The sequence below is a fragment of the Tenrec ecaudatus genome, chromosome 2, assembly GCF_050624435.1.
Source record: "Tenrec ecaudatus isolate mTenEca1 chromosome 2, mTenEca1.hap1, whole genome shotgun sequence".
NCBI lineage: Eukaryota > Metazoa > Chordata > Mammalia > Afrosoricida > Tenrecidae > Tenrec > Tenrec ecaudatus.
This window is the reverse complement of record NC_134531.1, coordinates 158925532-158952573: the sequence shown is the minus strand read 5'-3', so window position 1 is coordinate 158952573 and position 27042 is coordinate 158925532. Positions and strand designations below refer to the sequence as shown.

The 27042-nt window shown below is 56.2% G+C and overlaps 2 protein-coding genes across 2 annotated transcripts in view; one reads left to right on the top strand and one right to left on the bottom strand.

Annotated features, from left to right (window-relative positions):
- CSF1R (colony stimulating factor 1 receptor) overlaps nucleotides 1-10322 on the top strand; it is a 30901-nt gene extending 20579 nt beyond the window's left edge. Inside the window, exons 11-21 of the mRNA XM_075543158.1 lie at nucleotides 3396-3522; nucleotides 3641-3745; nucleotides 4140-4250; nucleotides 4790-4952; nucleotides 6756-6847; nucleotides 6919-7016; nucleotides 7723-7845; nucleotides 7934-8045; nucleotides 8787-8886; nucleotides 9338-9446; nucleotides 9524-10322. Coding sequence (XP_075399273.1) covers nucleotides 3396-3522; nucleotides 3641-3745; nucleotides 4140-4250; nucleotides 4790-4952; nucleotides 6756-6847; nucleotides 6919-7016; nucleotides 7723-7845; nucleotides 7934-8045; nucleotides 8787-8886; nucleotides 9338-9446; nucleotides 9524-9652 — 1269 coding nt within the window. The 3' untranslated portion in view covers nucleotides 9653-10322. The remainder of the gene's footprint in view (nucleotides 1-3395; nucleotides 3523-3640; nucleotides 3746-4139; nucleotides 4251-4789; nucleotides 4953-6755; nucleotides 6848-6918; nucleotides 7017-7722; nucleotides 7846-7933; nucleotides 8046-8786; nucleotides 8887-9337; nucleotides 9447-9523) is intronic.
- Nucleotides 10323-10448: 126 nt separating this feature from the next.
- The window catches only part of HMGXB3 (HMG-box containing 3), a 52297-nt gene continuing 35703 nt past the window's right edge, over nucleotides 10449-27042 (bottom strand). Inside the window, exons 11-20 of the mRNA XM_075541801.1 lie at nucleotides 26785-26934; nucleotides 24372-24673; nucleotides 23843-23970; nucleotides 22451-22582; nucleotides 21308-21492; nucleotides 18900-19119; nucleotides 16438-16571; nucleotides 15343-15459; nucleotides 12542-12751; nucleotides 10449-11757 (exon numbers count right to left, since the gene is read on the bottom strand). Of these exons, the coding sequence (XP_075397916.1) occupies nucleotides 11290-11757; nucleotides 12542-12751; nucleotides 15343-15459; nucleotides 16438-16571; nucleotides 18900-19119; nucleotides 21308-21492; nucleotides 22451-22582; nucleotides 23843-23970; nucleotides 24372-24673; nucleotides 26785-26934 (2046 nt within the window). The 3' untranslated portion in view covers nucleotides 10449-11289. The remainder of the gene's footprint in view (nucleotides 11758-12541; nucleotides 12752-15342; nucleotides 15460-16437; nucleotides 16572-18899; nucleotides 19120-21307; nucleotides 21493-22450; nucleotides 22583-23842; nucleotides 23971-24371; nucleotides 24674-26784; nucleotides 26935-27042) is intronic.

Genomic DNA, 27042 nt, shown 5'->3' with positions numbered 1-27042 from the left:
TTCAGAACCACAGTCTGCTCCTAGGTCTGGGGCCAGAGGGATGTCTGAGGTCGGCCAGCTCCTTGACCGCTCACTCAAAGTGCTTGCCCACCTCCAGAGGCCCTGGCTCCCTGCGGCCAGCCGCCCCTTCCTTCTCCGAGCACCTCTGACTGCCAGGAAGTTCTTCCTCACACGGAACTGGATCCAGCCCATGTCACCCAGGACAGAGCACAGGTTCCAGCAGAGGGCCACGTTCCCGAGCCCCCTTTGGCCACGGGGTGGGGGCATGCATTTCCAGCCCTGTCCTCATCCCTGTCTCCCACTCTTGAGCCACCTGCAGGCCAGAGGAGGTGGGAGGTGCCCGAGAGGTCAAGATGGCCATTCCCCTGCCACAGGGCCTGATAGCCAATCCTCCTCTTGGCCCTGTCCACTCGGCCTTTCACTGGGGGCTCACTGCCCAGGCCTGGGCGGGACTAGCCTCGTCCCTGCCCTACTGTCTGTGGAAGGGTTGCCACATGCAGGCCTGAGTCAGCGCCTCTCTGACACCGGGGTGACCACAAGAGGAGGCAGAAAGGAGGAAGAGAAAAGGGCAGGGGTCAGCAGTGAGAAGGGGAGGGGTCGCAGGGTGGGGCGAGGAGAAGGGAGAAGGATGGCTGGCCACAGCACTGGGGATGGATGGAGGGGCTCCCCCGCAGCACCTCATGAGTTAACTCCCACCCACCCAGAAGCAGCGAGCCCAGGTCTGGGGTGGGAGGGGTTTCGATGGCCACCTCCCACCTCAGTCGGGGGGTGGGGGTGAGGCCTGCTGCGTGCACATTGCGTGTCAGGGAAGTGCTGACAGCACATGATGGTCCCTACTGCCAGGATTAGGAGTCTGGGCCTGGCGTGACCTCTGGGGAGGGACACCGCCTGGGCAGGAGCCCCAGTCGCCCTCCCTGGTGGTGGTGCAGGCCAGCCTGGGGTGGGGCATCCAGCCCAGCAGAGGAAGAGGGCTGGGTAGCCCCAAAGCAGTGAGCTCAGAGATTCCAGCCAAAAAGCCCCTTCCTCCTTTGATCCTGCTGCCCAACATCCCCTGCGGGCTAGGGCTGACTCAGGCCAGCTGCAGTGGGGCAGAGGAAGGAGAAGTGTGGAGGAGGCAAACAGCCTGGGCCTCGGGGGCTCCTGGGGATGGCAGTGGCCTGGGGTCCGAGAAGTCTCTTCTGAGGGTGGCCTCTTTCCCCAGCGGGGCTCAAAAGTTTTTCAGGTCTCCCTGCGACTCCTCTAGCAGGTGGTCTCACACTTACCTGCCTCTTCCCTTCCAACGTTCCAGCTGTAGTCTTTTCATCCGCCGGCCACCTGTAAGGTCTTCCTGATAGTTACGTCTGCTCTCCTAACGCAGTAACACTGGCACTCACAGGTGCTCTTGCCACCCTGACACCCCTGCACACACCTACCTCTAGCTCCCAAGCTCGGGCTGCGGCAGCCCAGCAGCAAACACAAGCCGCCAATGCCATCTCCAAGGCACTAGCCCCCAAACAAGCTGGTCTGCTGACCCACTGTCCTCCAGGGCCCTATTCCAGCTTCCACTTTGCACGAGGCCCGGCTCTGCCTCCAGGGCGCCCCATAAAACCTGAGCTGGAAGTCCAGCCTTTCCCAGTCCTGGTCCCCACTGCCCAGCGGGCGCTTTCATTCCCTCTTTCTCTCACCCTCCCTCCCCGCACCTATGTCCCTTAAAAACTTACAGACCCATCCGTGACTCCTCCCCTGCCCACACCCTCCTGGCCTCCCTCTGCAGTGAATGCCATCCTGATACAGCCCAGTTCCGCAGGCCCTGCAGCCCTCCAGCCACACGGGCCTTTCCAACCCTCAACTTTGTCAAGGTCTCCCCACTTGGTGGCCTGCACACTTGGTGCTTGGAGAATTGTCCCTCCTGATGGACGCCTGGCTGGCTTCTCCTCTTGGTTCAAATCTCACTCAAAGGTCACCTCCTCAGAGGCCTTACCTTGACTCAGCCACGCCAGTCGGGGAAAAGCGGTGGCATTCAACTCATGGCCAGCCCGCCGCATCATGTTCCTCAGGGTTTCACTGGGGGTGGCCTTGCAGAGCGGTGCACGGGCGAGGGAAAGGTTTGTGCTTGACAACTAGTGGTCAGCAGTTTGAAACCCGCAGCTGGGCCATGGAAGGCAGGCCTAGAGACCTGCTTCTGTCGAGGTTGCGTCCAAGACCACCTGATGGAGCTGTTCTCCTCCGCAAGCCAGAGCCCACTCTGGCTCCTCTTGAAGCTCCATGATGCAGAGCCTGGGCCTCCCCTTGAAGTGCCACCGGATGGGTAGACACCACCAACCCCTCCATTAGTCACCAGGGGGCAGCAGTTTGTGACACCTAGGTAAGGTGACCAGATTTTAACATTGGTAAAGCGGGACACCAGCGATAAAACGCATCTCCTGGCGAAATAGCCACATGGCAGCTGAAAACCGTATACCCTGGCTCGTCGGGCATTTTTTCCAGAAATCGGGACTTTTAAAAATGCCACGGGAGGAAAAAATTGTTCAAAAATGGCACATCTGGTCACCTCTAGTCTAGAGGCCCCTGGTGCAGAATGGTTACACGCTGGCCTGTGATCTGCAAGGCTGGCAGTTTGAAACCACCAGCCGCTCCTCGGGGAAAAGACGAGGCTTTCTACTTCCATAAAGGGTGGCGTGTCAGAAGCCCACAGAGCGGCTGCATCTGTGCGGAGTCGTGTGCCCCTCGGCTCCTGCAGTGAGTCTGGAGGGTCGTTTTGTTTGAGGGCCCTTGCTCTTCTTCACAGACGAACGATTCCCACATACAGAGCATGCCACAAAGCTCATGGGAATGCCCGTGGGTTTCATTCCATTGTTCGGCATGCTGAGTTCCCGCGTAGCTGTTTAGCTGCAGTCTAATGCGTGTCCGGAGTGCAGACTCCATGGGGGAAGGACTGAGTCTGCACCGGCTGACCGCTGCTGAGGAAAACAGTTGGGGCAGGTGGGTGGCAGTGGGGGTGGTGATGGTGCAGGTGGTGGCAGTGTGGAAGTCATGGTGGCAGTGGTAGAGTTGGAGGTGGAGGTGTGGATGGTGGTCATGGTAGGGGTGGAGGGCCGAGAGGAAGGGCACATGATGTCTGGGTGGCTGGGCAGACCTCAAGTTGCACCCTCAGGAATGACCTGTCCTGGCAGGGCCCTTAGAGGCTACCTGTCCAACGTCTTACACATTCACACACACGGAAGTGGCTGGCACATAGTGTGGGAGAGTCAGCGCTGGGACCGGGTCCTTGTGGAGTGCTTGCGAGAACCTTTCACCACAAGCCAGGCTGCACCCAGCCTTCTCCAGGCCCATGACACAGGGGTGCCACAGGCCCTGCGCTAGGACCCCACGGGCAGCCCTGGCTGACACACGGTCTCCCGCCTCTGCGTCCACAGAAACCCAAGTACCAGGTGCGCTGGAAGATCATCGAGAGCTGTGAGGGCAACAGCTACACCTTCATCGATCCCACGCAGCTGCCCTACAACGAGAGGTGGGAGTTTCCCCGGAACAACCTGCAGTTTGGTAAGCAGGACGGCAGCGCTCTCCGCCCTCCCGACTCAGACAGCGGGGGGGCGGGGGGCCTGAGGGCTCTTGGAGGTCCTTTGGGGTCCAGCAACCTAAGGAGCCTGTGTTGTGGCAGGCAAGACCCTCGGCGCTGGCGCCTTTGGGAAGGTGGTGGAGGCCACGGCCTTTGGTCTGGGCAAGGAAGACGCCGTCCTCAAAGTGGCTGTGAAGATGCTGAAGTGTGAGTTGAGGGAAGAGGCTCGGGCAGTTTTGGGGAGGGGGCGAGAGGTGGGTCCGACTTTTCTCCAAGAGGCTCAGCCCACTTTCTAGCTGTCAAGAGCCTGAGGGAGAGTCTGGGGTTGGAGCTGAGCTGCCTTCTTGGCTTCTCTGACGAGTCCCAGGCTCCTGCTCCTGAAGATGCCTGGGCCCACCATTAGGTGTGGAGGGCTTCACAGAGGGGCTACCCTGGTCCCTGGTCTGGTCACAGCTTGGCTTCCTGTTTTCCCCAAGGGCAGCTCAGTGACAGGCCCTCTCTCTCTTTCTCCCAACCGTGTGTCCATTCCTGCCCCCTCTCCGGCCTCTGGTGTCCCGTTTCCTCCTTCACACCTCTGGCCTCCACCTGGCTCTCCCCCCAGCCACTGCGCACGCCGACGAGAAGGAGGCCCTCATGTCAGAACTGAAGATCATGAGCCACCTGGGCCAGCATGAGAACATCGTCAACCTTCTGGGGGCCTGCACCCACGGGGGTGAGTGGCCTGGCCCGGGGCCAGGGTCCTTTCCTACCTTTCACAGCCCTTCCCAGCACCCGGCCTTGGTGTCCCACACCTCCCTGGACAAGATTCTCTCACCAGAACTTGCCGGTAGGACTGTAGTGTTCACCAGTGGTTGCCAGGTGCCAGTGAGCATCCACTGTAGAGGGAGATCCAAGGGCACTGGGAAACTGGTTCTGTGTGCCTGGCGCCCCACACTAGGTGCCAGGATGCCACAGCCACCCCCTACCCTCCTCTCCTCTGACAGTTCTGCCCTCGGACTCCCTTGGGGGACGGGATCCTGGGCTACCACATTTATGAAGTTCTGCTTCGGCCAGACAAGTGGGGCGGGGCAGGTGAAGGAAGCGCAAAGGTTGGAGCAACCTGCCCAAAGTCAGGATTAGGACTCAGGTCTTGAGCTCAGTTCAGGGCTCCTGACACCCCCTCTCCAGGCTTATGTTCCTGTTCAAGCTGGAGCTGGGGGGCAAGAGGTGTGCTCACCGCCCGGCCCCACCCTGCTCTCTCTGCTGCTCTAGGCCCTGTCCTGGTCATCACTGAGTACTGTTGCTATGGTGATCTCCTCAACTTCCTGCGCCAAAAGGCTGAGGCCATGCTGGGGCCAAGCCCGAGCCTAGCCCCGGACCCAGATGGCACCACTGGCTACAAGAACATCCACCTGGAGAAGAAATACATCCGCAGGTAGTGCCCTGGCTGGGGGCAGGCTGGAAGGTGTCCCCGAAGTCAGCTCAGGCTTGTCTTACTGCTGAATTCCATCACCCACAAATATCCGTGCATCAGGGTTGGGCTGGGAGCCTGGAGGCACAGGGGGCTGCGCACAGCTTGGTGGTGGTGTGTACTGGGGACTCGGACCCCCAGCGCCCGAGGGGCGGGCAGCACTCCTCCACAGCGGGTCTTTCTCCCATGGGTTTGAGCCACGGAGCTTTCCGGTAGCAGCCAAGCACTTACCACTGCACCCCCACTTGAGTGTCTGTGGACAGTCAGATGGGCAGGCAGAGGGGCTTACCACCCGTCTGTCCTCGATACATGCTATGGGAGGCTGCGGGGCACCGCCTTGCTGTGGAGAGGTGGAGCAGAGTTTGGAGCCTGCTGGGGAGCGGGGAGCAGATGGCGGCATCAGCAAGTCCCCTGCCCACCTGGCTGTGGCGTTCTGTTGGGCCACATGGGGAACTGGCTAGAGTAGGAAGTGGCCAGTTGTGTGTCACCCATGAGTCAGAGGCTGGGCTGGAACCCGGCCCGGGACACGGTGCTCTGAGGGCTCAGGCTTGCCTCACGGAGGCTGCTGAGGGCCGGAGAGGTCAGCACAAGGGACCCCTATCCTGCCACTGTAGGCTGCCAGGTGTACACAGGCGAAAGGGGGAGGCCTTTCTCTCCATCCAAGGTCTTGCAAAATAGGGACCCAGCAGGTCTGCCTCCTCTTCCAAGTCTCTGCCTCCCCTCTGTGAGGCCAGCTCAGGGTCGATCGAAGCCAAGCCAGGACCAAAGAAAAGCATTAAGTTCTAGTGTGGAACCTACAGGTGGGGAGATGGGGTGGAGCACTATCAAGGTCAAATGGCATGTGACCCAACCCCGTCAGTGGGATGCCCGGCTACCAGGAGGGGAGGGCTATGCCGCGGTCAGACCTGCCATGAAACACAGGGCTCTATGGAAACAAGGGGGTGCCTGTTGTCCAGGAGGACATCTGTGTGGCAGGAGGGGGAGACGTGCAGACACGTGTGTCGGAATAGGAGCTGTTCGCACAGCGCCCTAGAATGGGCTCTGGCTCCTGGGAACCCTATCTACTCACACCACCAACAAACACACTGCCCACTGCCGCAGCCTCCCTCGAGCCACCTCAGTGAAGGCCCTCCTCACCTTCGCCGACCCTTACTGTGCTCCTCAAACCCTGTGCTGCTCTTACCCAAGTGCGGGGCAGAGCCTCAGCTGGGGGCCTGGGCCACCCTGAAGTCAGTGCTGCGGGACGAGACCCATTTGGGGGCTCACAGACACGCGATGACAGGGCAGCAGTCGCTGTGCCTGCCAGCACCAGGGCACTGGAAACGCAAACGGCGGGGCGCTGCGTCAGGTGGCCTGGTAACAGGGACGCGGAGCAGCTCTGATGGCAGGGGTGAGAACCCAGGTCTAGAGAGGCACCTGAAGGGGCCCCAGAGTATGCTTAAAGCCCTGAGGGGCTGTGAACGAGGCAAGGGGATTTCTCTGCGGTCCTGGATTCAGTGAGCACGGCTGCTGGGGTGCGGGTGCACCTTTAACACTTGGACCCCCATTCGAGTCACCGTCCGCCTTTGGCCCCGGTCTCTGTGGTCTCTGAGAGGATAGCAAGGTGGCTTTGTAACAGGCAGAGCACTCCAGTGGGACTGGCCGAGACCCATCAAGGATGATAGCCTGCGGCAGGGCTGCTCCTGGCGCGGGGCGGGGCGAGGCCCCAGGCTGAGCTGGGCAGTGCAGTGGTGGGCACTGACCCAGCCCTGGGCCTCTCTGATGTAGGGACAGCGGCTTCTCCAGTCAGGGTTTGGACACCTATGTGGAAATGAGGCCTGTCTCCACTTCCTCTTCAAACGACTCTTTCTCAGAGCCAGGTAAGGAGGTGCCAAGGTGAGGGAGGGAGGGGTGTGCAGTGTGGTTCGGCCCTGAAGCTCCTCCCCCGCAGACCTGGACAAGGAGAGCAGGCGGCCTCTGGAGCTCCGAGACCTGCTCCACTTCTCCAGCCAAGTGGCCCAGGGCATGGCCTTCCTCGCATCCAAGAACGTGAGTCAGAACCGGTCCCCATGTGGGGCGGCCACCCAGCCCTTGCTGCAGGGAGGCTAAACCCACCCCTGCGTCCCCAGTCGGAGAGCAGGGATGGGGGCAGAGGGCAGCAGTAGGCTGTAGGGGGTGAGGCAGCCCAGGGTTCCTTCAGGAGGGCTGGAGCCCCTCAGCAGCGTCTCGTCCTGACCCACAGTACAGGTCTGATTCATTCGCTTGTTGTCAAATGCACTTGGCCTGTAAAGACTTTTATTGGCTGGGAGAGCCCAGGTCTCTCCCCAGCAACACTGAGGCCCCCTTGCTGACCCTGGGGATGACCGTGGACTGCCCCCACCTGTTGGTGTGTAAACTATACCCAGCCCAGGAGCGGAACTTCTACCACCACCCACACAGCACACTTGGGAGAGCGGCACTCAGCGGTTGGCTCTGCCACTCCCTGTGTGACTTTGAGCAACTCTAACCTGAGCCTCAGTTTCTACATAGACAAACATGGGTATAATCGCATGGACACAGGCGGAGGGAGGAGGCTGGACAGAGAAAGGTCCTGAGGTGGCAGCTGCTCACTGTTCCCGCTGTCCGGGACGAGGTCAGAGGGGCAGAGCAGCTCCAGGTTGGCCTTTAAGCATGCACTAGCTAGGCAGGAGTGCAGGGAGAGAGCTCTAATTCTGCAGTGGGGTGTGCCCAGCCTAACCCCGTGGCTCTGTCACAGTGCATCCACCGAGACGTGGCAGCCCGCAACGTGCTGCTAACCAGTGGGCACGTGGCCAAGATTGGGGACTTCGGGCTGGCCAGGGACATCATGAGTGACTCCAACTACATTGTTAAGGGCAACGTGAGTGCTGGGAGTGGGTGGGCCGGGCTGTACTGCAGAGGGGGTGGTGGGCTGGGACCCCCAGGTGACAGGGGGACTGTCTTGCCAGGCCCGCCTGCCTGTAAAGTGGATGGCTCCTGAGAGCATCTTTGACTGCGTCTACACGGTTCAGAGTGATGTCTGGTCCTACGGCATCCTGCTCTGGGAGATCTTCTCACTCGGTAAGGCGCCGGGCTCCCCCGGGGGCCCTGCACCTTGTGGGCTGGGGAGTGAAGGGCGGGGCAGACCTTCCATGCTGACACGTGTCCCACGCCCTTTTGGACTCTCCCGTACTTGAGTCTGCAATGGGCAGGCAGTGTCTGCCCAGGAACAGCACAGCCCTCTTGGTACGTGCTCTGCGGTTGCTCTGGGAACTGCCCGGGGGTTGTCTAGGCTGTCATCTTCACTTGAACAGACCGCCCAGCCTTTCCTCCACAGAGCAGTGGGGTGGGTTCAAACGGCCAACCAGGCATGTAACCACTGTGTGAGCAGGGCTCCTTAGCCTTACAGTTGTAGCTGGAATTACAAACCGGCTTACTGTCACAGGACTGTAAAGAACATGGAAATGGCAAATGCTGTGTATGTACCATGAAGAAAACCCAAAACACCCAAACCCCGGGGGCCTCAGCTTCCATATAGCAGCTTATTGAGAAAGAGAACACGCGGGACCATCCTCCGAGCCTGCTCCTGCTCCCGCCGCCTGGCGCGGGGCGTACTCACTGGTCCGCTACCAGCCAGGCGGTGCTGGCACTCCGACAGACTGCCGTGGCCCATGGCCCAACTCGCATACGACCGGGTGCTGCCATTCCTGCAGCACCACAGCCGGGGGGCCCAGGCCCTCTAGCTGCACAGACACTTGTGGGACACTTGGGGTGAGGGTGAGCTCTAGCTGGGGCCTCATGGGACGTTGTTTGCCTTTGCAGGGCTGAACCCCTACCCGGGCATCCTGGTCAACAGCAAGTTCTATAAACTGGTGAAGGACGGTTACCAAATGGCCCAGCCTGTGTTCGCTCCAAAGAATATGTGAGTGCAGGGGTCCCAGGGAGGGCAATGACCCAGCTTTAGTGTTTCCCAGGGAGTGGGCCGAAGGGGTGTGGTCCTGGTCTCCCAGCTCCAAGTGGTTGTAGGTGAGGCATCATCTCTCCTACAATGGGCTCTCTAAGCCAGGGTGTGTCCACCCGCGACCTCAGGGGGCTGGGACAGAGAAGAGTTTTAACTGACAGGTGAAAAGGGAACTGTTAGCAGAGACTCTGACATTACTGTGACCCCAACCAGGGCGCCCCTTTCAGAGCCTCTAACTGGCCACTCACTGCAGCCGGCCTGGCAGCATCTTGCACATCCCTGTGTCGATAAGCACTGGTTTCCAAGGGTTACTGCGATGAACTGAGCGAGCACACGCGAAGTTCTCTGTGGGATCTCTGCTGAGGTCCAACAGGGGGTGGAGCCACTCAAGGGCACCTGCTCTTGTCTGCAGATATGGTATCATGCAGGCCTGCTGGGACCTGGAGCCCACCCGCAGACCCACTTTCCAGCAGATCTGCCTCCTCCTGCAGGAACAGGCCAAAGCAGACAGGAAAGAGCAGGTGAGTGGCCCCGGCCCCGGGCAGGGGTGCGAATGCAGGCCGGGGTCTGACCAGCTGCTGGCCTCTCTTGCCCGCAGGACTACACCAACCTGCCCAGTGCCGGCAGCAGCGAGCTGGAGGGGAGCTCCAGTGAGCACCCGGCCTGCTGCGAGCAGGGGGAGAGTGCCCAGCCGCTGCTGCAGCCCAACACCTACCAGTTCTGCTGAGGGGCCGAGCGGAAGCACTGCCTCGCCTCGGTCCCCAACGCCCGGGCCACACGGGGAGCACGTGCAGGCTCTGCCCTTGGTCACATCACCCAACAGCCTGTCCAGCTCGGACACTCAGGAACGTGGACAACCCACGTGGGTGGGAGGAACCCACTTTCTGGAGACTGGGCCATCACTGCCAGTAAGCGGCTGGGGGCGGAGCCCTTATGCCCTTCGCCTCTCTCCTCAATTCCGCCAGTCTCCAGGGAGCTGTAGACTGGGCAACACCCAGCGCCTCCTCTGAAACTTGGTTCCCCTCCCAGGAACCCCCTTCCCTCCGCCCACGTGTCTCGGTGGTTTTATGCCTCACATGCCCTCAGGAACCCCCAGGACTGTGCCCACTGGCAGGGCAGGAGCCCCTTGACTGGCCTGGGGGTCTGGGGCTGCACTCAGTTCAGACTGTGGGGCCGGGGACAATGCTGTGAGAATCTAACAGCACTCCTGCCTCTGCCCTGCCAGAGCCTTCACCTGCATTGCACTAGGATCTGGCCTGGCTGTGATGAGCCACATGGCAGCTAAGTTAGGGCGGAGAGCACAGGCCCTTGGTGTGTGGCCGGCCATACCAGACAAGGTGCCTCCCCCAAGTTGATTCATCCCAACTAACCGCCATGCGGCGGGATGTCCGCCAACATTAAACTAACAGCATTAACACAGCCGGCCCGGCTCTGATTCATGTGTCACCCCAGAACCCCCTTCACTCAGCTTAAGGTCCCCCACACCATGACCAAGGAGGTGACACTTGCTTCACCCAAAGCAGATAATTTAATAAACTTTATTCTTGTCAGGGGAAGAGGGAGGGGAAAGCCACCGACTCCACTCCTCCTAATAAATTAAATAGCACACGGCCAATTCCCGTGCCCCAAGCAAACCTTGGGCACTTGAGCCAGTCCTGCTGTTTCTGTCCGGCCCAGTCTGCTTCCCCTTCACAGAAGGGACTTTTCCGTACTGCTGCCTGCCGGGGTCATGACCACGGGCCATGCTCTGTGAGGCTGCAGGGAGAGGGAGGAGATGCTCTTCCCCACAGCCCGGGGCACACAACGGTCTGGAAGGGCTGTGGCTGTCTCCCCTGCCCCAGTGCACTCTGGGGAAAAGAACCGAGTGCCCAACTGAGCTCTGAGAGCTAACAGGGACCCCAAGGCAGCAGGCTGAGGAACACGTGTGGCTGCAGGGCCCAGTAAGGAGAGACTCCTGGAAGCCTTCTTGAGGGTTTTGGGGGTTCCCACCTGGCTGACACCCGGTGACCCCACCCTGACCCATCACAGGCCTCAGGGGGCTCCACTGGCCACTCACCTTTCCCTCAGCCTGCCTTCCCTTCTGCTGGACAGACTACACCTCCCACGTGCTCTCAGGCCGCTGAGGGGCTTCTTGGTGCCACTATAGACCACGCCAACCCCCAAGGGGTGGTGGGGTTTAGAACCCTGGGCCCTTATTTTGCTCAGGAAATGGAAGCTCTTTGGTCAGTCCCAACAGCCAGAGCCGTGGGCCACCCACAACCCGCTCCCCACCCCTCCCCCACCGGTTTCCTGGATAGCTCTGCGTCAGGCAAGGCCCTCACTATGGCTTGAGAGAGATGGTTCAACCCTGTACGCCAGCCTGGCTCATTCTGCTGCTGTGGCCACTTCCTCGTCCTCACCCTCCTCCTCTGTCTCGGTCTTGATCTGCGCCACCCCAAGGCGGTACAGGGTGTCCCGGATGACCACCTCGCCAGGCTGGCAGCTCTGCACAATGTCGTGGATCTGCCGGTTGACAATCTCCCGGCTGGTGAGGAAGTCTATGAGGCGGTTGTAGAGGTAATAGTGGGTGGCATTGTCGAAGGCAACGGGCCGCTGGCGGACACTGCTTGGTTTGCTGTCTGAGATGGCAGCCAAGACGGTTGTGTAGGAAGCCAGCTCAGGACACAGGGTCAGGGAGTGGTGCCCAGCACTGGGGTCGCCGGCACTGGGCTGAGCGCCTGCATGGACAATGCACCGCGTGGTCGTCTTGGTGACCGGGTGCTGGACGGAGTGCTCGGTCTCCGTCATGTCCACGGCATAGTGCTGGTCCAAGAGCTCTGGGCAAGACACGCTCTACAAGAGATGGAAAAAGCCACCTGCACAGGAAGCAATGACTGAGGCAGCGCCTGTGGGGCAGGTCAGCCCCGCTGCAAGCCACAGCTGCACCCCTTACTGTGCGCCCTGGGGCAAGCGGCCTCGCCCTGCCCTCCCGTGAGAACAGAACAGGGAGAGTGACAGGGACTTCTCTCGGCGCCCAAGTTCAATCCCTGGGACTGCTAGTCTTCTACCCAGTCAATTCAGGCTGGAGAAGGAGCAGGAGAGACTGGTTCTGACTCAGACTAAGCTGCCTCTCTGGAGTTCCCAGGAAAGGAACTCACGGAGCCATGGGGACAATGCTGCTGCCTCCAAGACAAAGCCAGCCAGGCCTTACTCTCCCATGATGCACCACGACAGAGGCTCACTCGGTCCTGCATCGACTTCCCGAGTATCCCAGTCCTAATGTCTCTTCCAGCCAAGGGCAGCCAGCCTCAGGACACCAGGGCCTCTCTGGTCATACTACTGCCAGTACCATACACATCAAGGCACACGTGTTCCTTGACAGGCCCATTCCCCTCCCTGGGTCTTCGTTTCTCCATTTGAGGCGGCAGTTTTCTAGGTTTACACAGAAGGCATTTCCCTTTTACTGGGAGATCCTGACTGACCAGGGTTGTCAGTAAAGGCCTGTGGAATAACATCCGTGCCAGAGCAACAAGAAAAGAACCATGGAGGAGGAAAAGGACGTGGGCATGCCCTCCCACAGAACCAACGATGCGACCAGGCCCGCCGGAGAGGCTTCGACAAGCCCCCGGGAACTCACCACAGGTGGCTCCGTGGGGCTGGAGAAACAGCCCTGGTTCCGCCCCCACATCTGGTTGGCAAGCTCTGGGTAGCGCAGGTCAGCACACAGGGCCACTGGGGCGGCCATATCGACCACGTAGACAGGTGGCCAATGGCGAGAAGAGGCAAGCAGGTCTACATGGTCACGGGCACTCTCACCGCGCACGAGATACTTCGAGCCACAGACCACCTGGGTGAGCGGGCGGGAAGGGAGGCACAGAAGGGGTTACATGCGCATCTGCAGACTGTCCTACCTGCTGGTGCCGGGTTTCGTGACTGAACCCACGGCCACCACCAGAGCCCCCGGCACTGGGCTCCTGTCCTGCTTCAGGTGTCCCTGAGTGCCAACTCGTACAGGGAAGGAGGCCCAGCGGCATTCAGAGGACATCTATGCCAAAGGACCCTGACACATCGCTCACCAAGGCACCACCAGGTCCCACACTTCCCAAGCCTCGCCACACAGCACCCTCCCTAAAAGCTGGTTAAACGTGTGGATACCTGACTTGACTAGGGTCTGAGGTGCTGCCAGATGGAGGACAGTACCTAGCCTGCAACAGGGGACTGAGGCGTCACCAAGAACCCTGCCCAGCTCTAGCTCCATGCTCTGGTGCCTATGGGTGGAGGACAGTGGTGGACAAGGGGGGTTTCAGGTGACTCAGGCAGTGAGGCAGGGTAAGAGGACATGGCATCAGAAAGCTGGTGCAGAAACAGACCAGGGTCTGCCCAGGTGGGCCCAGTAGTCCTTTTGGGGCCTGGGCGGTGCACTGCAGGGTGTTTGTCAGTGTCTCTGGCCTTGAATGCACCTTAGAGACACAGTGGCCAGCCCCTTTCTCCCAGTTGTGATAATCAAAGGTGCCCCTGGAGAGCTGACTCAGCCTGGTGGAGGCCCACTGGAAAGCTCCCGTGGCTTCACCTCAGGAAAAGGGAGGGCTGTTTGTCACCATGTCTTGGATTAGAGGATGACAGGAACACATCTTCCTGTGAGCGTGCCAGCCTACTTCTCTTCATGGCATGGCTTGCTGTTCACCTCCTTGAATCTTCTGCCGCTTCCTAGTCACATTTCCTACGATTCCCAGGCACACCCAGTGGGCACCCTTCAGTGGCCACACTTCACTACCCAGGATCTGGCACCCATACAAAGCTATTTGTAAAGAACTTCACCTGCGGAGCCCTGGTGGCATAGTGGCAAGTTCAGTGATTAGAAACCACTAGCCTTTGGCGAGACTCAGAAAGAGTTACGTCTTAGAAACTCACAGGGGCAGCACAGTGTTGTTAACTGCCAGCCAGCGGCCCTCTGCTCCTGGCTTCCCCAGGGACAAGACAGCCAATGCTGCCTGGTCCTGGGACATCCTGGCCCAGGTTCGCGATCGCATCGCTGTGATCCGTAAGCCTTCCGTTGGCGGACTCTGAGAAGTAGACCACAAGGACTTTCTGCCCACACTGGAAGCTCTGCGGAAACCTGTTTACCATCACCAGTCTTTCATGGGCCACTCAGGAAGCACACAGCCACACCGCCTCCAAACCCAGGCCCCCCAGGGAAGCTATTTCAGTGGGGGATAAAGTCGCCATAGCCTGAGACCGCAGCTCTGCAGGAACTGGACAAAGGCCTGAAACAGCAAGTCACAGGGAAGGACCTGTTCTGTGTGGGGTACCAGGCAAAGGTGAGCACTAAGACGGAGGCATGATGACCTAGGAGGGAGCAGGCTAGCGAGTGAGGTCAGTAGTGATGGGGCCACTGGCCAGCTCCACATGGGGATGGGCTCGGGCCGGCTGCCTGTCAAGGGTGTGGGTAGAAGCCCCTCAGAGCAGTTCAGGCTGCACTGTCTCACAGGGTAGGCTCAGGAAGATACAAGGCAGCTTGTAGTTCGGAGGCGGGTGAGGGAGCCAGCAGGGTGAGCTGGCTGCTTTAGCAGAAGCCTGCATCTGATAAGAGACTCCCGATGCTGCCTGACTCTGCTCAGAGGATGTGTTCATGTGGTCAGGGACCATTCTCAAGAGGAGCGGTTGAAAATTCCCAGGGATGTGAGCTTAATGTCAGGGCTGTTCTCCCCTCTGCATATTGTGCATTAGAGGCCAGGGATGCTGACAAACATCTTACAGTGCACAGTCCAGACCCCACAAAGCACTGCCAGGCTCAAAATGTAAGCAAACCCTGGTCTCCTTGTGTGGTAGTTACATCATCTGGTGTCACTGTGAGAGGATTACGAATGAAGGGGTGGAGTCTGGCCTGTCAATCAAGATGTAACCGATGAGGCCTCTGTGTGGCATGGTTTTCCCTCCTTGGAGGGGTGAGAGACTCTCTGAAGACTGAGACATCCCTGAGGGGAAGCCACATGGACCTACCCTGATGCAGCCCTGGGAGCTGAAGAACCCACGTAGAAACCCCTGACAGCTCTGAGATGCTTACACCGCCACCGGATCCAAAGACTTGCTTCTGCCCACTGGTCTGTGAGTCTGAAGAGGACTTTATATATTGCTATCGGACATATGGGCTAATGTCTTATGGCCTGGATCTGGACTGGGCTGGGACGATTCCTCAATATTCAACTGCTCTTGTATATTGTTTCTAAATACATGAAAGCCTATGAATTTGTTTCTCTAGTCTACCCGGACTAACACACCATGCCATCAGACTCACCCCACCCCACCCCTGCTACCTGAGGTTGCCATGACGTCCCCTTCTCTGTGAGGGATGCAGAGCAGCCCCTCTGAGCCACGACTGTCCTCGGCCAACGAGGAGGAGAAAGGAGAGGTATAAACTCGCCCCAGCGCCCCCCTTACCTGGTGGGGGCACACTTTGTAGATTTTACCCCCTGTGAGATGAGGAGGGGGCTGCCTCGCTCGGGCTCCATTCTGCACCGATTCGTAGAGGGCCAACAAGGAGAAGCAGAGCTGGTCCTGGCAGCACGGAGAGGAGAGAGGCTGGGTGAGTGGGAGGAGCTGCTCACGCCACACCCTCACCCGTCAGGCAGGGAAAGCGGCAGAGGAGGCAGCACCTCATGGGCCTGGAGGAAGCCCGGCACCTTCGACAGCCCAGCGGCACGTGGGAAGCACCTGCTCGCTCGCTCGTGCACATCGACAAAGACAGCTGCCACGGGCATTCTGACTCTTAGAACCCTCTGTGCATGAGGGTACGTCAAAAAGCACTGTATAGTCAAAGAAACTCAATGAACAAAAATACGAAGCTATTTTCTGCCCCAACCCCCGGGGCTACCAACACGATGTTCCATTTTCTTAAAATTTCATTAATAAGCCTCTACGATCATGTCCGTCTTTCAAGAAAATCTATAAAGTGTATTCCCTCCTGAGCTGACCCCGCAACCCCCTGAGAAGCCCATTGGGATTGGAGTGCCCTGAAGGAACTCTGATGAGACTGGGACAGATGTGTTCCTGAGAGCACGTGTCTGCAGCCATCCGCTGATTGCAGAGACAGATTTAACACGATTCTACTTTTCAATAAGGCCAGGAGTGGATGGCGTGGAACCCTGACTTACTCTCTCACAACGTGCACTACGAGGCTGGAGAGGGCTAACCAGACACTCTACAGAGCGCACTCCTCGTGACCACCTCATGAGCTCTGCATTCTGGCCATTTCCGGACTCGGCAACAACGAACAACATTTCAGAGGTCAATGGAGGAGAACAAGGGTCAGAATGGCAAAGTAGCTTGTCCACGGGCATGCACAATAGCCAGAGACAGGACTAGGGTCGGGACCTGGAAGAGAACAGCCGACTGGAAGCAAAGGCCTCAGTCACCTTGGGATCAGGCTGCGCTCTCCCAGGCCTCCCTGACCACCAGCACCCTCTGCCAACACAAGTGACCAGAACAGCCGACCAGTCAGCCTGCTCCCACAGCCCCTGCCTCCCCGAGATTCACCTTGGAGTCTTCTGCCCCAAAGGGGATGTTGCACCGGCCCAGCAGCTGCCGGAGCTCCTCTTCGCTGTAGGAGCCCATCTGCTCGAGCTTGCAGGCCCCCTCCTGGAGCAGCCTCACCAAGGCACTGCCACTGCCTGCAAGGGAAGACCGCACAGTGCTGAGGGAGGGCGCTGCTGCCCCCAAGGGGCTATGGGCAGCTGCCCGGGGGCGAGCGGAACCAAGGGGCTCAGGTACACCACAGTCAGTAATGGGTACACTCTGCACGCGTGCCGGGAGAGGTGAGACCCATGGCAAACCTGAGGTTTCTCAGAACTGACTCTGTGCCTTGGGGCACCTACACGTGAGCTGTCCAGCTGACAGCCCTACAGGGCCCCAGTGTGGCCCAGAGAGGAACATCTCCTGAGCTTTGTCCTAACCAGCAGTCACAGTGCACCGCAGCTCTTGCTTCAGAAATCATGCCTAGAAGCCTGGGCCTAGGCCTGGCCAGCACAGTCATCAACGACTCAGCAATTCCTGGGCCGGAGACCTCAGTATCTAGTGCTGGGAAACAGTTTCAGTTGTGGGCCACAGCAGGCCATAGTCAGCATTTTTGAGGAGGAAACAACAGAAAATAAAGCATTGTACACGTAGTAAGAGCAAGCAGTGCTTTCTGGACATTTTGTCTGAGCTGTAGGCATCTGCTCATGTACACACAAGTGGGGTACCGGGAAAAAAAACCCACAGGGAAAATGCTCCACCGGCCGGAGCTGAGCTTTCATAGCTTACATTTTGCTGGCTCGGGGAGCAACTCGCTCTGAGTTAGTGCACCCAGTGGCATCGCCTGGGAAGGGTTTTTCTCTGGTCACACCAAATTTTTTCATAGAAGCAGTTTTGCTTGAGCCTTATTTTTTGTGGTGGCCTATTTTAAGAGACGGCGCAAGCCTGTGAAACTGTTTCCTGCTGGAGAGAAATGCCGCCGAAACTGTTGTGATGTTGCACACAGTTTACAAGGATAGCGCTGTGGGAAAAACTCAGGTGGACAAGTGGTTTTCTTGCTTCCAAAAGGTGAAATGTCAACTGATGACAAGCCTCGTTCTGGACGCCCTCCAACTTCACAAATGGACAAAAATGTTGACAAAATGCATGTACTAGTGCTTGAAGACCGACAATTTAAGAGATGGGGAAGATATCTGAACTATCTTGGAATTCGGTTCATGGCATTTCAACAAAGATTTGGGAATGAGAAGGTCCGCTGTGAAATGTGCGCCCCGGGTTCTGACTGGCCAGGAGAAAGAGCACCGAGTAGAAATCCACTGTGCTCTTTGGAAGGTTAGCTCTGAAGGGACCCAGACTCCCAGGTCATTACTGGTGAGAAGACATGGCGCGAATCTTACACCCCGAAAGCAAACATGAACAAGCCAGCAGAAGGCACCATCCTCACCTCACCGCCCCAAAACTCAAGTGAAATCAAAGATCAAGATCATATTCATTTTTTTGATGTGAGGGGCTAGTACATTTGGAATTCGTTCCATCAGTTCAGACTGTTAATCAAGCTTTCTATCAATAGCTTCTGAAAAGCGTTAACAGCGCAACAAAAAAGGCCTGGTTTGGCAGACGGGGATGGGGGTGGGGTTTGACACATGCACCTGCTCACACAGCCACCTTAGGGCGCCAGTTTTGGGTAAAAACCCAGTGTGGCTCCCTTGCCCCATGCATCTGACCTCACTCCGTGTACCTTTTTGTTTCTGAGAAGGAAGAGGGACATGAAAGGACAGAGAGGTGAAGAGGTGAAGAAAAATGAAGGTGCTGTCAGCCGAGTTTAAAAATGTTTTCAAAAATGGAATCACAGATTTGATGAATGTATTAAGTGTAATGGAGAGTACTTTGAAGGTGATACGGTTGCTTTGTAAAAAAGTTTAAATACATAGCCTTGGGGGAAAAATACGGGGGCTTTTTTTGAGCACCCCCTTGTATACACAGCGGTCATTCCTAATCATGATGTAAGACCTGTTTCTTACTGAGTTACAGTTAAAGAAGTTAAAAAATACTTTGTAAGGTAGCAGATGAGCACTGGACTGTGACTGGCTCACGCCATCTTCTTCGCCGGCCTCGGAAGGCAGGACCATTTTTAGCCCGCCCGCTTTGTGCATGAAGTCATGGAAGTCCAGGGAGGTCAAGGGAATTGCCAGAGGTCACCGAGCACAGAAAGCTATGTTTTGGATGAGCTCGTCAAGATTTCTCACCATGTCATCAACAAGCCACCTGCACAGGCGCGTTTGAAAGGCGTACTTGCCTCCTCCTTGCCGTGGGCCTGGCAGATCGCTAGCAGTGAGCAGTGTGTGCCCTGTCCCAGACCATGGACTAAGTCTTCCACCTCTAGGATATTCTGTCACAGGTTGTCATTTCCATGATTCAGGGTCATCTGTGCTGTCTTGCGGTGGACCGCCCTTCCCTGAACCCCGTCAGCGAGCAGGTAGTCTTACCAGGTGCTGGCTGCACATCCAGGTTTTTGTCTTTCTCCGTGTTGACGACCACAGCTCCTCTCATGAGTGGTGGGAAGAAGGGGGCAATCACAGAGGCATCAAACTTGGTGATAGGGATGCTGGCAGGGAATGCCACCTGCTCAATCACCTCTGTCTCCATCGTGGCCCAAAAGTCCTCCATGTTTACCTCACTAGAGCCCAGGAACTCAGGCCAGGTGAACTAAAAGGTCGGGATAAAAAAGGTCAAGCTGTAGGAACAATAGAATATTAGCAACAGAATGCCGTTCGCTCTTCTTTATACATCCTGGGAAACAGGCTGTGAAAGGGGGCAAAGGGGGGGTCTGATAGCCATGCACAGCAGGGCCCCCCAAAATCAGACAACTTAATACCCAAGTCACTTTTGGTCCCATGTCTTTCTGCAGCACCACAGTAACCCCCAGCTCAAAGACCCCTCAGCACCCTGCTGCTCTCTACCTCAATGCTGTCCTTTCCCATCCTGTGAGGACCGGGGGCGTACAGGAAACAGCGCTCAGCTACCAACCGAAAGTTGGCATGTCATTCAAACCCACCAGCCATTTTGCAGGAGAGAGGTGGCAGGCTGCTTCTATAAAGATTACACCCTATGGGGCAGCCTTGTTCCACAGGATCATTTTGGTCTGAACTGACTGGTTAACAATGGCATGGGAGCACCCACAAAGTACTAGATAGCCTCTAAGTAGCCATTACTGGTGGTGCCTCGGGCTGAACAATGGGTGCAGTTCAAATCCACACGCTGTGTCTACCCGTACATAAGGTCACATGAGTCAGAATCCATAACAGCAGTGGGGTTTTCTTAAATATAAGCCTGAGAGATGTCCGAGGCCACCAGTAGACCGAGGGCCAGAGTGAGCCTGGGTACACAGGCCTGGTTCCATAGCCCAATCCTTTACTAACCCCATCCCTGTTAGCAGAAGACTTCCCACAAGCAGAATCCTGTCTGGTGAGAGTCAGCCATCTTCAAAGGCCCAGCCAAATGCCTTGCCTCACCTCATCTCACCTCCTCAGCAAGGTCCTCCCAGACTGTGCCAACCCCCAGCACGCACTCATCCAGGGCAGCCCCCCAGTACGTGTGCCCTGCCTCAGCTGCTGAGGCCAGAAGTGAGCATTTCAAGAAGGTTCCAAGGACGGTGGTTCCTATGGTGTGTTCCCCCCAGGCACATCACCTGGGCCCTTGTTAAAAACGCATGCTCTTGGGCAACACCTCAAAATAACGGGATCAGAAACTTGGTGAGTGGGTGCGTGAGGCTGAGCAAGCCCCAGCAGTGTAAAGTTTGAGTCTGTCTGCTCGACCGGGGGTAGGTGGCTTTAGCTCGCTCTTCTAGGAAAGCCTCACAGGCTGGGTGAGCACATAGAAACAGAGGATGAACTTGGCACATGAAAGAAATGCTTCATGGCTCTGATGCATGACGATTAGCCTCTCTCTTAGGCAACCCAGTCTGAAAGCGTCTGGGGAAACAGTCACAGCTCACATCGGCTCCTCTCCGCCCATTTTGGGCAAACAGTTCATTGTGCTGTAAGCATACTTAAATGGCTTATATTTTAAGGTGTCTCGTTTTGCACCATCAGGCTTCAAACAGCACCGGTTCCATCTGTGCCCTCTTTGTAACTGGGCGAAAGGCAAGGAAGGACAGGCATCACAGGCTTGTCATGTGCTCGATGTACGGTGAGCTGGACATCCCCCCCCCCCGCACCCCCTTCTGCTCGTCTTCGCCTATAGTTCAGATTTCAGACGTGGGCATGACATGAAAATTCCCCCCACCCAGCCGCTCCACGGTTCTTGGTGTTATGGGCTGTGTCAGGTCTGGGCTCCCGCAGGCTCCCTGAAGCACTACACCCCCCTGTGCCCACCCCTGCTCCCGCAACACTGGTCTCCTTGCAGCTCCAATCATGCCCTGCCGGTCCTGGCTTAGACCCTGTCCCCACTAGCCCCTCAGCCTGGAATGTTCTGCTCTGAAACTCTTACCTAAATGCCACCTATCAGAGACACCTTCCTTGGACTACCACACATCAAAGTTAGCCGCCCCTTTCCACCACCTTGCTGCCCTTCCCTCTCCCATCACTCGCCCCCCCACCCCACCCCACGGCGTGTGTTTTGGGTCTATCTCCAGCACGCCCAACTGAGCTCTGCGAGGGCAGCTGCAGTCTGCTCTTTCCACATGACAAGGCGCGCCTAAGTTCCTGCTGGATGAACTGTTGACTGAGGAGGTGGACACAATACTTGCTTCCTTCCTCTGGCCTTCCCTAGATGCAGCCCGGGACTGTGCCATGGGCATCACCGGGGCGAGGCTGGAGCCCCAGCTGCTTCTCCGCAGGGAGACGCCTGCCTCCAGCTCTTCTGTAGCTGCAGCCCAGGGCTGCAAAGCACTTACCTCCACACTCTCCAGTGCCAGCACGTTCTCCTCACTCCTCTGGGCCATTTCCACTTTGGGGGCCACGCCACAGATGCCACAGATCATGTCATTGTAGTCTCGGACAGTGAGGCACTCGAAAGCCCAGTAGCCATTGGACAGCAGCTCCTGCAGCTGGCCCAGCTCCTCTGAGGTGAGCGTCTTCTCTGAAGGAGGGCAAGAGCACAGAGGATTGTCAGGGGCAGGCTGACAGGGCTCAGGGTGGACCAGCGAGGAAAGCAAGAACAACTGTCTCTGCCCTACCCCTCAGGAGCCCAGTCCAAGGGGAGCCACCCCGGCATCCAAAACGCTCAGCTGGCAGCTCCAAGAGCAGTTCCCAGCCCTTCGGGATGGCGGGCCAGGTTGTCAAGCACCTATGAAGTGCGGGTACTGTGCTGAGAGCGCTCCAGCTTTAAATGCACCATCTCCTGAAACTCCAACGTCATGAGCCCTCTTCTTGGAACTGGAGTAACAGAGGCCAAGGATGTCTAACTTGCTCAAGACTCCTCTGCCACCGAGTGAGAGCGCCAAGATTCAACTACAGGCCCGGCAAACTCCATGCCCTGTTCTCTCCTCTGTCCTCTCGCCAGGCAAGGGTCAGGGGGTGGGAGTGCACCACAAGGAGCCAGGAAAACAGCAACTGAAGTAAGGAGAGCTTGGCCACCGCCTCTGACCACAGATAGCCTTGGGACTGGGGCAAACATTCAGAATGAGTCCAACTAACAAAAAACAACACAGAGGAAGACCCTCAATGAGACAGACGGACAGGGTGGCTGCAACCATGGGCTCAAACATAGCAACTGTGAAGAGGCGCAGGACCAGGCGGTGCACAGGCTCACTAAGGGTTGGAGCGGACTTGGCGGCACTTAACAACAAGAAGAGACCAAGTAAATATCCACCCACAGGATGTGCTTTTAAGAGCCAGTCTCCATCTCTTGCTAAGGGCTCCTGGCTGCATGGAAAGACTCTGTGCATTTGTAAAACTCAACAGGAAGAGTGCAGCAGGCCAAGGTCTCCTTTTCAAAGCAGCAGGTTCCCCCTAAGCTGGCCTATTTAGCTAACAGCCATGACTGGACTTCCCAGGGAGCCCAGCCCGGCCTTAGGAGGGAGGAGGTCAACTGGTACCCGTCTGCTCCTGCACGGACTTCAGAACAGCACTGACGGCCTCTCGAGGGTCCTCTCCCAGCTTGATCTGGTTCCGGATGGCAAAGAGCAGATCCAGGCTCACCAGAAGCTTGTTCCCCACATTAAAGAGACCTGTCGGGTTACAGAGAAAACAGACATACACCATGATAGCCCTCCATACACTGTGACAGAAAATGGGACACAAAACAAGCACCCATGGACAGGAAACTTAAAGTAGGATATGTTCATAAAATAGTCATCGTAACAAATAAGGTCATGTAGATGTGCTCTGACATGAACTTGCCCATGAAATAACATGAACATAATATTGTTTTTAACATTAAAAAGTTCAGCAATTCCCCTCACCATCCCTGCCCCCCCACCCTACCAAGTCAGTCAAGACCAACAGAGCCCTGCTTCCTCTACGTTAATCAACTGCACGCTGGGGCAAGGCCGGCAGCATCCTTTAGGCTCGGGTGTGGAGGGAACACAACGAAGGCTAGGTCGTCCCTCCACCAAGTCCTGGAAGAAATGCATTCAGAGAAATCTAAATGGAGTCCGTTGAAGCCCAATGCAAGAAGGCCATTTTGGAAGATGTGCTGTCCCTACAGGACAGGAAAGCCTTGGTTTAATAACACAGGCTGGAAGCACAAAGAAGATCAGAGTTCTGATTACCTATTGTTACACAGAACAAAAGCAAGATAAGGCTGTGCTTAAACACAGCAAATAACCACGTGAACAGACTGCAGAGACGATCGACAAACTGAAGGACAAACTGCTTTGACAGTGCACAGTGGGGTCGGTTGGGAACCGCTTCTAAATGTCTGTGGGAAAAGTTCCCCATCATTTCCCCACCAATGTCTGGAAGCACCCCCGTACTATCTGGAAACATGAGCCACCCTGGGGAGACCGGTGGTCAGAGGCCAGGGGCATTGCGAGACGGTGTGAGGATGGCACTGCTTTGTGGGCTGGTGATGCCCATGTATTTATCACAACGCACAGAGCTGCACAGCCAAAGTACATCTTACTGCATACGGCTCTCCAGACAGTAACTCCTGACAGGAACAGATGCCTCACTTTTCTCCCAGAATCCGCTGAAGTGTTCGAACTACCAACCTTGAGGTGAGCAGTCCAAGGCTTGCAGTGTACCAGGGTGCTTTGGATTTTAATTTCTTGTCTGCATTTTCCAATTGTACTACTCTGACAATCTGCTGTTTTTAAATGAAGTCTTATGTTTAAGATCTCCGGTAACAGCCTAATTCTGGCAAGGTGAATGTAATCTTTGGGACAGAGACCTGCAGGAGGAATCCCTCTCTCCCCCACCCAGTGTTCAAGGAACCACAGGTTGGACCCAAGGAAGGTGCTTTCCAGGAAGAGAAAGTGGGTGCCCACCTGTGTAGATGTCCATGAAGCTGTGCAGGGCCAGACAATGGGGGTTCAGACACATCTTCACCTGGGCAGTCACCACCTGCAGCCGGCTAGCTGTCAGAAGCCAGCACTCCTGAGGCCCGGCCAAGGAGCTGGTACCAAAACACCACAAAAGAAACACAGAAGGGGAGTTGTTCTTAATGTGTTCCCAGGATCTATGATCTAGACACTGCTGCAGCAGGACGGTGAAGGTGGTGGAGCTTGGGTCCCAAGGTTTTCTAGGTGGATGCTGGGTCTGTGGAACACCCTCACATTTATTTCATACCTCTCAGCTTATTAATAATTTCACCAATCCACTTAACTCCCAAACCCAAGCACTCTACCGGGTGGTCTAGCTGGGAATAAAATCTTAAATGAATAACTAACTGATGATTACTTTAGCAATCGATAAAGAAACCAGAAATACCATCTTTAAGCGTTCTGGAGAGGGGTGTGTGGGCTCTGTGGACGGGGCCAGCTATAAGGGCAGAAGAGATCTGGAAGGGGTGCTTACTTCTGTCCCCCTTTGAATAACGAGCTGTTACAGAGAAGGCACTGTGTGGCTGGAGACTCGTAGTAATTCGACCAAGAAGTCTGCTCAATGGTGACCGTCTCCTCACTCACGTTGGACAGAATGAGCCGGGAGCTGTTGAGTTCGTGAATCAAGGCGAAGACCTCCGTCAGCTCGGACTCGTTCTCGGGGATCTGCAGGACCCTGCGCAGCAGCTGCAGGGTGGACTGGCGCTGGGTCTCCCGCTGGGCTGCACTCAGGGGCTCAGTGGTGCTCAGTACCTCTGGGAGAGGTGTGCTCGCTTCCTGGCAAGAGAACAGATGGCTAAGCACACAGGGCAGAAAGGAGAAGTGCCTGGTCAAGAGGAGGAGAGGCTGCAGGCAGCCGAGGGATGGGCCCAAGACGGACAGATGAGGACTCGAGCTGGTCACTCACGGTGTGACTGACAGTACCTCATTCTCATCCTCCCTCCCACCGCCCCCTCTCTCTGTGGGCTAAGTTTCTCCATCACCGAAAGAGCATAAGACTCTTCTTGGTAATGCATTCAAGAGTCAGCTTCCATGCAAGAGGTATGAGCTTTGAGGGATATCTGGTTTGGTTTTGAGTTCTGTGTATGCCACTGCTGTAACATGTGTGGCCAAAGGAAATGTATGCAACTTTCTTAGCTTCAGTGTCCTAACCTGTTAAAGAGAGATCAAAGTCCTTCCGATCTCTTAAGAGTGGTTATATGGTTGAAGGAGAGAGTGTCTGGGGAGCGATGACTACTCTGTGAACCTAGTTTTGGTACGTAAGCCAGTGATCTGTACTGAAAGCCTGCCTTGCTAACCACCACAGGATTTGTCTTTAATTCTTCACAGTTTCTGGGGACAAGGGAACTTTACACACTAGACTGGGTTTCCAGAACAAAGGTTCTATAGCAAGTAGAAGCAGGTTTTCCTAGGCAGGGCCCTTTTCCAGGGCGATCCCGCCATGGTCCGTTTCACCAAGTTAAGATACCCTCCCTTCAGGCTCCCAAGTGCGCTCCCTTATTAATCAGTGCAAGTCACCACCTCGCTTTGCAAGTGGCAAGGCCACCGCTTATCTGTTGATTCCAATACCAGCCAGAGGCCTAGCACATAGCAGGTACGACCCCCATTTACTGGACATATTACACGTGTTGCTTTATAGACGCAAATTATAATGTGGAACGTCAACTGCTCCATGGAAGAAAGATGAGGCTTTTTATTTATTCCCGTTAAGAGTTATAGTCTCAAAGCCTACAGAGGCAGTTCTAGTCTGTCCTATAGGGTCACTATGAGTCAGAATTAACTCGATGGCAGTGCTTGTTTTTGTTTGAGACTGTCAACTTCTCAAAGGAAAGGGCCCCGTTCTATTCATATTTGCACCTCCAAAGGCCTGGCCCATAGGAGGCATTCACTCACTATGTGCTAACTAAAGAAGCGAATGCATGCAAAGGGTTGACTGGCCCTAGACTGTTAAGCTACTCTGGGAGGTTGTGTGTGCCCTGTCATTCTTATGCTGAGAATGGGCTACAGGACTTTCAAGCCAGAGGCAAAAGATGGAAAGGACTATGGACCAATCCAGCCCAGAGATACTTGGTTCCAGGGTAGAGCAAATTGCAGAGGAAATAGATGGCCACCAGGGAGCTCCAAAGACCAATAAACAAAAAAACCAAACTCACTTCCATGGAGTTCAGACTCAGTGACCCCAATTGTGGGAGTGCTGAAGCTGTAAATCTGCTTTCCGAAGTTTGACCAAAGTATTTGGATAATGACACATTCTGTTTGCCTTCCTAAGATGCTAGGAAATTCAGAAGCTATCGGAAATGCCCCTTTTACCTGACTCAAATAATAATAATAATAATAATAATAATAATAAATTAATAAAGGGTCCTAGGAAGGCAAACAGAATGTTTCATTATCCAAATAGTTTAGTCCAACTTCAGAAAGCAGGTTTGACTAGACTGCTAGAAATAAAGCTTGAGGTTAGCAGGCAGGTTTGGCAAGGAACCAGGGAGACAGCCATCCAATCAACAAAGTGTCAGGGCTCCTCTAGGCAATTACTGTAAGGCCTGAGTCCTTCCACCAGCCCTCAGAGCCACAATGATGCAACCCTTTCAGCCCGTTTTCTCCCAAAGCCTACTTCAAAGCGCATGCTGCCATCTCCCTTAGTGATGAAGGAAGGGTTCTCTTGGTTCACTGGGTGCGATCTTCAGAGCTCTACACCTGCGCCGTGGCAAGGACACGCACAGAGAAGGTACCTGACTTGCGCGGGTTCAGATCTTAGAACCTGGTTGCAGTTCTAGTGGCTAATGACTATGGCACACCGAGAAGCATTCTTTCCATTTAATCACGCTTGTTAACGAAGCCACCACCCAGTCCCAAGGCCAGGGGAGGAGTCGGGGGAAGGAACTCACAATAGCCTTGGTGGTTTTCTCAGTTCGGTCTTTGGCAAGGTTAAAACCACAACTGGGACAAATCCTCGGTTTGTGCCGGTTGGTGTACACATAGCTGCAAGAGGGATTCTTGCACTTTCCCCGGCCTCTCGACGTAGCCAGGCCCAAGTCCTAAAAAATAAGACCCACATTCAATTTTAGAAAACGTAAGTTACACCTGGGCAGAGCCAAGATAACCACCCACCAGCAAGCCTGAGAAAAGAGTAACATAGCAGGACC